Source organism: Xyrauchen texanus, chromosome 25 (assembly GCF_025860055.1).
Source record: "Xyrauchen texanus isolate HMW12.3.18 chromosome 25, RBS_HiC_50CHRs, whole genome shotgun sequence".
NCBI classification, from domain to species: Eukaryota; Metazoa; Chordata; class Actinopteri; order Cypriniformes; family Catostomidae; genus Xyrauchen; species Xyrauchen texanus.
In genome coordinates this window covers 427093-441587 of record NC_068300.1, presented here as the reverse complement: position 1 = coordinate 441587, position 14495 = coordinate 427093, and the positions used below count along the sequence as shown (strand labels likewise).

General features: G+C 41.4%; 1 protein-coding gene across 1 annotated transcript in view; it reads right to left on the bottom strand.

Annotated features, from left to right (window-relative positions):
* Positions 1-7418, bottom strand: part of cntrob (centrobin, centrosomal BRCA2 interacting protein) — a 26166-nt gene extending 18748 nt beyond the window's left edge. Inside the window, exons 1-4 of the mRNA XM_052091397.1 lie at positions 7371-7418; positions 4931-5110; positions 4603-4852; positions 396-483 (exon numbers count right to left, since the gene is read on the bottom strand). Coding sequence (XP_051947357.1) covers positions 396-483; positions 4603-4852; positions 4931-5110; positions 7371-7405 — 553 coding nt within the window. The 5' untranslated portion in view covers positions 7406-7418. The remainder of the gene's footprint in view (positions 1-395; positions 484-4602; positions 4853-4930; positions 5111-7370) is intronic.
* Between the last annotated feature and the right edge of the window lie 7077 nt (positions 7419-14495).

Genomic DNA, 14495 nt, shown 5'->3' with positions numbered 1-14495 from the left:
TTGTTTGTGTGTGTGTATGAGGGTGTAATGTTGTGTGTTTGTGTGTGTGTTGTGTAAGGTTGTGTAATGTTGTGTGTGTGTTGTGTAAGGTTGTGTAATGTGTGTGTGTTGTGTAATGTTGTGTATGTGTGCGCTTGTGTGTGTGTTGTGTAGTGTGTGTGTGTGTATAAATGTGTTGTTTGTGTGTGTGTGTGTGTGTTGTGTAATGTTGTGTATGTGTGCGCTTGTGTGTGTGTGTTGTGTAATTTTTGTGTGTGTGTTGTGTAATTTTTGTGTGTGTGTTGTGTAATTTTTGTGTGTGTGTGTATAAATGTGTTGTTTGTGTGTGTGTGTTGTGTAATGTTGTGTATGTGTGCGCTTGTGTGTGTGTGTTGTGTAATGTCGTGTGTTCTCACCGTGTGTGTCTGCAGCAGCTGTTTTTCTCAGTATTGACTGTAAATGAGTTCTCACATTCTCCATCTCCTCTATATGCCTCCTGCCACTCTATACACACACACACACACACACACACACACACACACACAGTGTTAGACTGGGATGTGTTTGAATCAATGACCCTGATTCCAGCTGGTATAAAGATGCATGTGTGGTGATGGATCACATGTGGTCAGGTGTTCACATCACTGTTTACACCTGCTCATTTAAATGCGTCTCCGGTCAACACTTGTGTTCTGATTTGTCTCTGTTTCATGATGACATCAGTCACTATGTATCTTGCAGTAACAGTCAGAAAACACAAAGTGCTGCTGTTTCTCCCAGATGTGACTGAAATGTAATTAACGCAACAGGAGCAGAATTATCCGTTACTTTAGAGTATTTCCTGTATTAAAGGAGCTTCAGGTGTTCCTGATCAGACACTGAAGATCTCGTCATTGTGTGTGTATCTGCTTTATTCATTTTCAGATTGAGCGGTTATTTCCTTTTAAAGCCGCTCGTAAACGGCAAAGTTTAAACACTTGTTTTGTGGAGTGGTTGATTGACAGTTGAGGGGTGGAGCTTCACTGCTGCAGGGACGCATACAGGACGGATTAGTGTTTACTCCTCAAATGTGACGTAAACACGTGCGTTTTTGGCCACATTCACATGTGGCCTGAAACTAGCGATTTTATTGATAATCAATTAGTGTGTGTGTAGTGTGTCTGTGTGTGTGTAGTGTGTCTGTGTGTGTGTATGTCTGTAGTGTGTCTGAAGTGTGTGTGAAACGGGTCTGTGTGTGTGTAGTGTGTGTCTGTAGTGTGTCGTGCATGTCTGTAATGGGTCTGTGTGTGTAGTGTGCCTGTGTCAGTAGTGTGTGTCTGTAGTGTGTCTGTAATGGGTCTGTGTGTGTGTAGTGTGTCTGTGTAAATAGTGTGTGTCTGTAATGGGTCTGTGTGTGTGTGTAGTGTGTCTGTAGTGTGTAGTATGTCTGTGTCAGTAGTGTGTGTCTGTAGGGTGTCTGTGTGTGTGTCTGTGTCAGTAGTGTGTGTCTGTAGTGTGTGTGTCTGTAATAGGTCTGTATGTGTGTGTGTGTGTGTCTGTGTCAATAGTGTGTGTCTGTAGGGTGTCTGAAATGGGTCTGTGTGTGTGTGTAGTATGTCTGTGTCAGTAGTGTGTGTCTGTAGGGTGTCTGTAATGGGTCTGTGTGTTTCTGTAATGGGTCTGTGTGTGTAGTGTAGTGTGTCTGTAGTGTGTATGTGTGTGTGTCTGTAATGGGTCTGTGTGTGTGTAGTGTGTCTGCATGTGTGTGTCTGTAATGGGTCTGTGTGTGTAGTGTGTCTGCGTGTGTGTATGTGTGTCTGTAATGGGTCTGTGTGTAGTGTGTGTGTAGTGTGTCTGCGTGTATGTGTGTGTCTGTAATGGGTCTGTGTGTGTGTAGTGTGTCTGCGTGTGTGTGTGTATGTGTGTGTCTGTAATGGGTCTGTGTGTGTGTGTGTGTGTAGTGTGTCTGTAGTGTGTATGTGTGTGTCTGTAATGGGTCTGTGTGTAGTGTGTCTTTATTTTTATTATTTTTTATTTACCTTTATTTTACCAGGAAATAGTCCCATTGAGATTCAGAATCTCTTTTTCAAGGGAGTCCTGGCCAAGACAGCAGAATAATAGTTCCATATTAAAAAGTACATATACAAACATTAACAAAAACAAGACAAAAAAAAAAAAAGAATACATTTGGCAATTTAACATACTCTGAACACAATCACCAGCCGCTCTCAGTAACAGCACATGTGCATCTAGTACTCAAACAGTCCTTTATCCTCTGTAGTGTCTGTAGTGTGTCTGCGTGTGTGTATGTAATGGGTCTGTGTGTGTGTAGTGTGTCTGTAGTGTGTCTGCGTGTGTGTGTGTATCTGTAGTGTGTCTGCATGTGTGTATGTGTGTGTCTGTAATGGGTCTGTGTGTGTAGTGTGTCTGCGTGTGTCTGTAATGGGTCTGTGTCTGTAGTGTGTCTGTAGTGTGTCTGTTGTGTGTATGTGTGTCTGTAATGGGTCTGTGTGTGTGTGTAGTGTGTCTGTGTCAGCAGTGTGTCTGTAATGGGTCTGTGTGTGTGTAGTGTGTCTGTGTCAGTAGTGTGTGTCTTTAGTGTGTCTGTAATGGGTCTGTGTGTGTGTAGTGTGTCTGTAGTGTGAATGTGTGTCTGTAATGGGTCTGTGTGTGTAGTGTGTCTGTGTGTGTCAGTAGTGTGTGTATGTCTGTAGTGTGTCTGTGTGTGTGTCTGAAGTGTGTGTGTAATGGGTCTGTGTGTGTGTCGGTAGTGTGTCTGTAATGAGTCTGTGTGTGTGTCTGTAGTGTGTCTGTGTGTGTGTAGTGTGTCTGTAGTGTGTAGTATGTCTGTGTCAGTAGTGTGTGTCTGTAGGGTGTCTGTAATGGGTCTGTGTAGGGTGTCTGTAGTGTGTCTGCGTGTATGTGTGTTTCTGTAATGGGTCTGTGTGTGTGTGTAGTGTGTCTGTAGTGTGTCTGCGTGTGTGTCTGTAGTGTGCCGGCGTGTGTGTCTGTAATGGGTCTGTGTATGTGTGTAGTGTGTCTGTCTGTAATGGGTCTGTGTGTGTAGTGTGTCTGTAGTGTGTCTGCGTGTGTCTGTAATGGGTCTGTGTGTGTAGTGTGTCTGTAGTGTGTCTGCGTGTGTGTAGTGTGTCTGTAGTGTGTCTGTGTGTGTATATGTGTATGTGTGTGTCTGTAGTGTGTGTATGTGTGTGTCTGTAATGGGTCTGTGTGTGTAGTGTATGTGTGTCTCTTTAATGGGTCTGTGTGTGTCTGTAGTGTGTCTGTAATGGGTCTGTGTGTGTAGTGTGTCTGTGTCAGTAGTGTGTGTCTGTAATGGGTCTGTGTAGGGTGTCTGCGTGTGTGTATGTGTGTCTGTAATGGGTCTGTGTGTGTGTAGTGTGTCTGTAGTGTGTCAGTAGTGTGTGTCTGTAGTGTGTCTGTAATGGGTCTGTGTGTGTGTAGTGTGTTTGTGTCAGTAGTGTGTCTGTAATGGGTCTGTGTGTGTGTAGTGTGTATGTGTGTCTGTAATGGGTCTGTGTGTGTGTAGTGTGTCTGTGTCAGTAGTGTGTCTGTAATGGGTCTGTGTGTGTGTGTAGTGTGTATGTGTGTCTGTAATGGGTCTGTGTGTGTGTAGTGTGTCTGTGTCAGTAGTGTGTCTGTAGTGTGTCAGTAGTGTTTGTCTGTAGTGTGTCTGTAATGGGTCTGTGTGTGTGTAGTGTGTTTGTGTCAGTAGTGTGTGTCTTTAGTGTGTCTGTAATGGGTCTGTGTGTGTGTAGTGTGTATGTGTGTCTGTAATGGGTCTGTGTGTGTGTAGTGTGTCTGTGTCAGTAGTGTGTCTGTAATGGGTCTGTGTGTGTGTGTGTGTGTAGTGTGTATGTGTGTCTGTAATGGGTCTGTGTGTGTGTAGTGTGTCTGTGTCAGTAGTGTGTCTTTAATGGGTCTGTGTGTGTAGTGTGTATGTGTGTCTGTAATGGGTCTGTGTGTGTAGTGTGTCTGTAGTGTGTCTGTGTCAGTAGTGTGTTTGTAATGGGTTTGTGTGTCTGTAGTGTGTAGTGTGTCTGTGTCAGTAGTGTGTCTGTAATGGGTCTGTGTGTGTGTGTGTGTGTGTGTGTGTAGTGTGTCTGTAGTGTGTATGTGTGTCTGTAATGGGTCTGTGTGTGTGTAGTGTGTCTGTAGTGTGTCTGTGTCAGTAGTGTGTTTGTAATGGGTTTGTGTGTGTGTAGTGTGTCTGTAATGGGTCTGTGTGTGTGTGTGTAGTGTGTGTCTGTAATGGGTCTGTGTGTGTGTGTAGTGTGTGTCTGTAATGGGTCAGTGTGTGTCTGTAGTGTGTAGTGTGTGTCTGTAATGGGTCTGTGTGTGTAGTTTGTGTCTGTAATGGGTCAGTGTGTGTCTGTAGTGTGTAGTGTGTGTCTGTAATGGGTCTGTGTGTGTGTGTGTGTGTGTGTGTGTGTGTGTGTGTGTGTAGTGTGTGTCCGTAATCGTTTCAGCAAACATGTTTTAGACCCCTTTTAGACCTGTATATAGGGATGACCACATGTGATCAGATCACCTGAAACTCATCTTAATACCAGGTGGAAACGGTGTCACTACACAACTTTTGATTCTAGTAATGTGAACAGTAGATCAGCAGAAGATCGCTGGTACCGTTAGATGTGCTGATTTGATCAGCTTGTTCTGTAGATGAAGGTCCATCTCATTAGACATTCGATCTGTCTCTGACTCCACCTCTGACTCCACCTCCTCCACTCCAGAGCCAATCACGCCACAGGAAGAGGAGTCTAGACTGCAGTCCACCTCTTGTGACTCCTCCAGGCTATGAGGGAGGAGAGGGGGCGTGGCTGCAGTCATTCTGACTGTGGTGAGGTCAGGAGACGAGTGGGCGAACGACACTTGTCTAAGAGAAAGAGAGAGAGACGCTCAGACACTGAGAGGAATAATGCCTCCACTCTCTGGGATTGACAGGTGTCTGTACCTGGCGGCGGTGTGACCTTTGACCTCTTGTTCTCGGCTGTGCTGTAGTGAGCTGTAGAGATGTGCGGTGACCTGACGAGAAGAAGTCAATGCTGAGAGAGAAGACGGCCAAGAGTGATGAAGAGGAGGAGACGGAGGAAGAGGCTTTACATCACTGAGCACACCATTATCAGACATCTCACTGCACACAGACAGCCAGACAATCAGAGACAGACAGACAGTTAGAGACACACAGTTAGAGACAGACGGACAGTTTGAGACACACAGACAGACAATCAGAGACAGACACACAGACAGTTAGAGGCAGATACACACAGACAGACAGTTAGAGACAGACAGACAGAGAGTTAGAGACAGACACACAGAGAGTTAGAGATAGACAGACAGTTAGAGACAGACAGAGTTAGAGACAGACAGTTAAAGACAGACACACAGACAGTTAGAGACAGACAGACACACAGACAGACCGTTAGAGACAGACACACAGAGAGTTAGAGACAGACAGACAGTTAGAGACAGACACACAGAGAGTTAGAGATAGACAGACAGTTAGAGACAGAGAGACAGACAGTTAGAGACAGACACACAGAGAGTTAGAGATAGACAGACAGAGTTAGAGACAGACAGTTAAAGACAGACACACAGACAGTTAGAGACAGAGAGACAGACAGTTAGAGACAGACAGACACACAGACAGACCGTTAGAGACAGACACACAGACAGTTAGAGACAGACAGTTAGAGACAGATAGACAGACAGTTAGAGACAGACAGTTAGAGACAGACAGTTAGAGACAGATAGACAGACAGTAAGAGACAGACAGACACACAGACAGACAGTTAGAGACAGAGAGACAGACAGTAAGAGACAGATAGACACACAGACAGACAGTTAGAGACAGACAGAGAGTTAGAAACAGACAGACAGAGAGTTAGAGGCAGACACACAGAGAGTTAGAGACAGACAGACAGTTAGAGACAGACACACAGAGAGTTAGAGACAGACACACAGAGAGTTAGAGACAGACACACAGTTAGAGACAGACAGACAGTTAAAGACAGACACACAGACAGTTAGAGACAGACACACAGAGAGTTAGAGACAGACAGACAGTTAGAGACAGACAGAGTTAGAGACAGACACACAGACAGTTAGAGACAGAGAGACAGACAGTTAGAGACAGAGAGACAGATAGTAAGAGACAGATAGACACACAGACAGACAGTTAGAGACAGACAGACAGAGTTAGAGACAGACAGACAGTTAAAGACAGACAGACAGTTAGAGACAGACAGACACACAGACAGACCGTTAGAGACAGACAGATAGACAGACAGTAAGAGACAGATAGACATACAGACAGCCAGTTAGAGACAGAGAGACAGACAGTAAGAGACAGATAGACAGACAGTAAGAGACAGATAGACACACAGACAGACAGACAGTTAGAGACAGACAGACAGTTAGAGACACACAGACAGTTAGAGACAGACAGACAGTTAATGACAGACAGACAGACAGTTAGAGAGACAGTAAGAGACAGACAGACACACAGACAGACCGTTAGAGACAGACAGACAGTTAGAGACAGACAGTTAAAGAGACAGATAGACACACAGACAGACCGTTAGAGACAGACAGTTAAAGACAGACAGACAGTTAGAGAGACAGTAAGAGACAGATAGACAGACATTAAGAGACAGACAGACACACAGACAGACCGTTAGAGACAGACAGTTAAAGAGACAGACAGAGTCAGACACACAGACCGTTAGAGACAGAGACCGACAAAGACAGACAGTTAGAGACACACAGACCATTAGAGACAGACAGTTAGAGTGAGACAGACAGACCGTTAGAGACAGACAGTTAAAGAGAGACAGACAGGGTTTTGCATTACTTCGATGAGTTTAATTATCATGAAAATAATGTCACATTAACCAAAAATCATAACGCTTCAAAACAGACTTTATTTCCTGTATGAAAAATATAATTTCTTATTTTAATTTTGGATTGAAATATGACTTTTAAAATATTTTAGTGACCTTTACACACAAAGGCACTACATAAGTACAGCATTATTAGTATTATTACCTCATATTACTTTAATTTACAATGAATAAAACACTTTCAAATGAAAACATTATTATCCGTTTCCATAGCAACAACAACAGCCTCACTCGAGTGATATTTCCATTCTCTATTAAAGCTCATTTCAGTGTTTATCTGTTTATATGCTGCTCATTATTTCATTTCATGTTTTATATGTCAGTTAATTCCGCTAATCTGACCCAATTAAAAACACATTTCTCATCAAACATTCATTCTCACACTGACAAATAAACGCGTTCAGAGCTGCAGACAATGTGAGAGAATGAAGAGTTTTACTTCAAATAGTTTGTAAAGTTTGAAATGAGTTTAAAGAGTTTGATTTTGTTTACCTTCCGCGCAGCTTCCTCGCTTGAAAACGCGCCATGACAACATAAAGCGGAAGCACAAACTAAGACTTCCGGCGATACGTTTTTCCTCACTCCGGGAGTGTCCATAATGGCGTTTATGCACCATTTCAAGGGCACTTTGGGAAGGGGACGCCACTCTAAAGGTTGTTTCAAACAAAAGTATGAAAGTTCTTTAATTCACAAGACTTTTAGTGAAGGCTAGATTTACACTATGCTGCCATTCTCCCATCAGAGCGCCCACATCAAGAGTTCTGTCCTTCGTAGTGAGTAGGGCATAGGGATGATCACCTTCGATTGGATCCGCCCCGGGCTTTGGAACGCGGAAGTAAACGTTTACAGTGAACGTTATTTTTACTTACCGATCTATTATTACATTAGAATGACTTTCCAGAAAGATGTAAAATAGAGAGTTAAATCGTTTAGCTAAGTTTTCAAAGGTAGCAAACTAAAAATAAATGTACTTATCTATTTATTTTTGTATTATGCTTCAAACAAACAAAGTCAATGTACAGTCAAAACTACAATAAACATATAAAGAGGAAAACAATACAGCAGGGGGGGAAAGCTAAACATTATAAATATATTGAAGGACTCGCATATAGAAACCGTTTTAATTGCTTTCTTATTATGTCAATGAAAAATAGTCTTAATATATATTTGAATTTCTTTTTCAAGAACCAAAAACAAAGGTTGGGATTTACTGTAATTACATTTATGTTTATGAAATTTAGCAGAAAATACATTTATAATATAGTATTCTTTCCTTTTATTTGAGGAGATATTAGTAAAACCAAATATAACGTTATCTAAACAAAGAAAAGGTGGGTTCAAAGTTATCAATTATAAATCTGGTCAAATCTTTCCAGAATGTCGCGCATGAGCACAATGCCCAAATAAATGAAACAAGGACTCGGGCAATGTATTGCACAAAGAACAGTTCAAATCAACATCCTTTTTACATTTAACAAGAACAATATTAACTGTAAGATTTTGAAAGTTATTTCCTTAACTTTATTTACTAATTAATATTTGTTTGGTAAAGCCCAGTTTGGCACAGTGACGATGTCTTTAAGGAGCGAATACTTTTATTAATATTTAAAACTCCAGGGGCAAAGCAAAGTTTCCCAATTGCAGTATCCGATCATGAGCAGGAGGGGGCGCTGTTGAGTATTACCTCTGAGTGGTGCAGGAACCCTGTGGGGCAACACAAACTCCCTTGTGTCACTGGGGATTTATCTAGAAACACAGAATAAGTGCGCAACATGCCTTCTTGATTTAATCATTGATAGACTCGTGTTATTCCTGCTGAAAGCCATCTTTCAAAAAATAAAGATTCATTATTATAGATTTCCTAATGTAATGTGTTTTGTTTCTCCAAAGAAAATGAAATAAAGCGGTATTAATAACTTTACTCATCTCTTTAGAAACATGGAGTGAGTGGCCGCACACACTCTTACAGTCCCTCAGCTTTACACAACTCCACCTTTAGAGATAAATCCCCCAAAAGCCAGTGATTCAACTGTGCTTTAGTCTTCTGAAGAATGGGATCAAACTGTATCCCACAGACGGTAAAAAAAGATGGCCGACGCCCCTTCGCTCTTTTCCATTGGTGAGAACTGAAGCCGCCAGTGTCCCGATATGGCGCTGACATCTTGAGACTTGAGTCTGCGCAGTTGGGATTTCGGGACCAGACCTGCGCAGTAGTGAGCAGGAAGTAAAGCCGCGAAATCAAGGCCCCGCCCTCACTCTCGCCGAATCAATCGCAAGCACACGCCCCTGCACTTATGACTTATGACGGTGTGAAATAATTCATTATAGAAATGTAGATATTAAATTTAAAGCTCCAATCTCCTCAGTCCTCCGAAGAGCCCCAAAAAAGTCTGTTGGTGCTTCAGTGACTACTTCACTCAGAGAACCTGTCAATCACAGCTGTCAATCATGATGTCACAGCAGCCTTTTTATAGCATCAAATAACTAAAAACAAACTTATTTTGAAAACAAACACTTGAAATGACATCAACGTGATAGAAACAACAGTAAATGACAGAAACTATCTTTGGAAAAAAGATATGTGAAGTGTCATTTAATTGTTTAGTTGGTCTCACGTCCCATTGAATAACATGGGGAGGCGGGGCTTATGACCTATACTAGGACCAGTCACCGGGGGGCGATCGAGACGTTTTGGCTTCACTTTTGAGATAACAATCCCCAAATATGTCATTGACTCCTTCACTGGGATATTAGCGATCTGTTGTAACAGTCTTTAATAGATGATAGTTCACATGTACTGATGTTTAAACTCAGAAGCTTTAGAAAATGCATCTATAAGAGCGGCTGAGACCTGCTGATGGTCTTTCAGGAACAGTGCAGTATCGTCGGCTAATGGGATATGATAACATCCCTGCCAGCTATAGATATAACTTTAAAGTGGCTTCATTTAACATAAATATTCATAAGCTGAGCACAGAGCAAAAAAAGATACGGGGAGATTGGACAACCTTGTCTAATACTGCGCTTTGGATCAAATCTAGAGGATGATCCACCTTTAAGTTTAACAGAACTGTTTGCGTTCCTATACATTGTTAGTATAGCGTCACAGAAAACATCTCCAAACCCACATTTTTGTAATGGCCTAAAAATAAAAGCATGCTCCACCGTATCGAAGGCTTTATAGAAATCTAAGAAAAGTATAAATCCATTATCAGTACATAAATGTGAGTAGTCCAACAAGTCTAAGACTAATCTTATATTGTTTGAAATATGTCTTTTCTTTAAGAATTCAGATTGGGCCTCATCTATAATGGGGTCCATAACTGACTTGATTCTATTTGCGAAGATCTTACAATCATTATTTAATAGAGAAATTGGTCTCCAGTTCTACATTTACATTTATGCATTTGGCAGACGCTTTTATCCAAAGTGACTTACAGTGCACTTATTACAGGGACAATCCCCCCGGAGCAACCTGGAGTTAAGTGTCTTACTCAAGGACACAATGATGGTGACTGTGGGGACCAAACCAGCAACCTCCTGAGTACCAATGTATAATACAGAGCACTTATTACAGGGACAATCCCCCCGGAGCAACCTGGAGTTAAGTGTCTTACTCAAGGACACAATGGTGGTGACTGTGGAGATCAAACCAGCAACCTCCTGAGTACCAATGTATAATACAGTGCACTTATTACAGGGACAATCCCCCCGGAGCAACCTGGAGTTAAGTGTCTTACTCAAGGACACAATGATGGTGACTGTGGGGACCAAACCAGCAACCTCCTGAGTACCAATGTATAATACAGAGCACTTATTACAGGGACAATCCCCCGAGCAACCTGGAGTTAAGTGTCTTACTCAAGGACACAATGGTGGTGACTGTGGGGATCAAACCAGTGACCTTCTGAGTACCACTGTATTATACAGAGCACTTATTACAGGGACAATCCCCCCGGAGCAACCTGGAGTTAAGTGTCTTACTCAAGGACACAATGGTGGTGACTCTGGGGATCAAACCAGCAACCTTCTGATTACCAATGTATTATACAGAGCACTTATTACAGGGACAATCCCCCCCGGAGCAACCTGGAGTTAAGTGTCTTACTCAAGGACATAATGGTGGTGACTCTGGGGATCAAACCAGCAACCTTCTGAGTACCAATGTATTATACAGAGCACTTATTACAGGGACAATCCCCCCGGAGCAACCTGGAGTTAAGTGTCTTACTCAAGGACACAATGGTGGTGACTGTGGGGATCGAACCAGCAACCTTCTGATTACCAGTTATGTGCTTAGACCACTACACCACCACCACCTATTGCTGTTATCTAACAGATCTTGGTTTTGGAAACAGCATTATTAATCCTTGAGTTAAAGTAGGTGGAATAAATGTTGTTTATATACTCTCTATATAAACCTCTTTAAGAAAAGATCAGAAAAGGTTTTATAAAATTCGGCCGTGAGACCATCAACCCCAGGAGATTTAATAAGTGCTATAGCGTTTAAGACCACCTCAGTAGTAATTGAACTATCACAGAACTCTTTTTGCACAGGGTCGATGGTCTTAAAATGATTTCCAGAAATAGAGTTCAGAAATTACTAACCAATAATCTATACGAGATTGTCTGTTACCAGACGTGTTGCTCCAAGTATCCCGCAACGAATTAGGAAACTTAGACCCAGAGGTTAAATTGGGCCGGAGCGCACCGGAGCGCAGCTCCGCCTCCTCAGGTCCACAACACACCCTGCCGGAGCTCAGCTCCGTCTCCTTCAGCACCAAATATTGTTATTCCACTTGAATTATTTTTAATCTCCTGACAAATACATGGCATATGAGACTGAATAATTAGCAAGACTACACAGAGACACCCAGGCTACATGGAATTATCAGACGTCATAAATGCATTGTTCAGCACCCCGCCCACAACCATCAAGGGAAAACTGTCACTATTCTAAGACAGCGACGTTACCATGGAAACCCGCTAACGGCTAGAGCGATCGAATATAAAAATAGCATGTAGCTAGAACATGTTATATAACTAAAGCATGTTAGTTTACATGTTAAATGAACTACTAAATGAAGAATAACATCAGCTGCGTGAGCATCTAAAGTAATATATTGATTTTTAACAGTTTGCATATAATGTAGGTGCACGACAGTGACGCCAGACTGCTCCTGTCTGTACATGAGCCCATTATTATCCCATTTGTTACCTAATATTTATACACATATTACACAGAAGGAAAGGCTCCTCATTACCATGGTTAGGTCAGTGTGCTAGTCTTAAATAATAGTAATAATAATAATAATAAATGAATGTATTTATGAAAAATAAATACTAGCTGAAACACATCTTGAAACTTTAAACTGCCACTGTTGAGGTCTAATAAATTTTACCTTTAGATTATTTCATTTGAAACTGAAATATTTTGTCAAAATATAACAGTTACTTTTACTGTAAAATCCTGAAACAAATTTGTAAAGGTGATGTGTGTAATTATTAATATTTGTAACTATTTTGGTAAAGGGGCCACATCGGGTTTTAAGTAGTGCATGGGGGGCCACATTGTAATGCTTTTGAGATACAATGTTCTGCATTGATTTGGTTTTTGTAACTTTTAAGCCCAGAAATAGTTGTGTACTCAATTTTCTGAAGTGTATCTGTGACTAATGGGACTATATTCTGCAATTGCCTAAAGTCAGTGGCGGCTGGTGATAATTATTTTTTTTGTGGCTGAAAATAAATACAAAGCAATACCAAAAAGCATGTTGACTACTTGAACATAACTTTTGCTCTCCTTTCTTTCTGGCCAGCAAATTTCTCAATGACTCTGATTAAAGTCAGTCATCTCAGTAACAAGTCTCTTTCCCATGGAGAGCAATGCCAGTGAATTCAGCCTCTCCTGGGTCATGGTGTTTCTGAGAAACGTTTATTCTTTTCAAGGTTGAGAAGCACCTCTCATGGGTGTGGTAATGAGAACTTTTATGAGAGTCACAGTTTTGGAAAAGACTTCTTCGAGATTATTCTCCATAAACAGCTGGAATAGGTCCACAGCACCACGGCAGGCTTTGAATTCTTCCTTGCTGTAGATGAGACTGAGCTCTGTCTTCAGCTTGCTTCCACTGAGCATCGGGTACGCTTTCATTGTGCTGCTCAATGCATCTTCAGGAAAGGTATCCTTGTACTCATCAAACCTGTCCCCCTGCAACAAGGTGGCACAGACAAGATGGTCTGTGAAGGAGAAACGCTCCCTAGTGTGTCCCAGGATGGTTTCACAGACCTATAGAGTTAATAATAATGTAAATGTAAGGTAGTAACCTGGAGTAGGCCACTAGTTGTCACAGTTGCAATGACTTTCAAAATAAAAATATAGCCATTTCAGTTTGTGTCCCATACAAGACAGTAGTTTTTGGTGGCTATATATTTCATTTAATCATTTATTTTTATGTTGCCAATTTATTATTTTTGGGATGCTGTTGTATAATATCAAAATTATGATTTTTGTAAGGATTTATACCAAACAAAAATGTTTTCTTGAGTCTGTAGAATATGATATGTGGGCAGGACATCTCTGCAGCACAACAATGATGTAAATTGGTAATTTGACTAAATTCTACAACAAACTCACCTCTGCTGCGATTCTTTCGCGCTGTACTGGACTGAGCGCCCGGCGCGTCTGTATTGGACAAGAACCACTGCTTTGCTCACCAATGTTTTTTTTTTTTTTTTTTTTTTAGCGAACGCCTTGTGAAAGGGTTTTTTTTGTAAATCAATGACAGAGTTTGGTTTAGCTGCTGCCATTATCTCTGCGAAAGTGATCATCCTAGCAAAGTTTTGGCGGAGTCGCCTGCGCACTCACAGAGCATAGAGCATTAAGTTGAATGACAGGTAACGAGAACCAATCAGATTGGATAAAATAACATGTATCTAATTCTGATTCGCCAGGGACGCAGCGACCTGCGCCCGGAGGAGAATCTTTAAGAAACCAATTAGAGACCAGCTTCAGGTCACATGCTGCCTGAAAATGTAAGGACTCAGATAGACATCCATTTGTCCGGCGTCCCTCGCCCATTAAACCGCATGAAACATATTGAAAAACATAGAAAATAGTTAACCGATTAAAGCCAGTTTCTATTAAATGCTGAGGCTCTTACTACCAGCCTGCAGATTGTACGAGTAAACTATTTAATTTTTTTAATTTTTATTTCCATTTTTATATAATTTTTGTATTCATGTATATTTCTGGAATTTTGATGGGGGCGGCGCCCCAGCGCCCTCTATTGACAAGCCGCCACTGCCTAAAGTATTATATTGCTCGCAAAGATAGATACTTTTCTATCAGGCATTACAAACCTCAATAAAGGTGGAGATTATAATTTTTTTTCCAACTGTACTTCCCTGTTAATTTGTTATTCAGTTTTACTAATAATAATAAAAAAAACTTTATTGAACGTTTAATGTTTCTCGCAAAGCGGGCGAGTTTACTTTTTTTTTTTCTTTACCCGTTTACATGCTAAAAGTGTCCTGATGCGTTTCTCCTCGATGGTTTTCAACACTCAACAGAATAACACAGGCTGCATGAATATGATAAATATTTACTGCAAGAGTTAC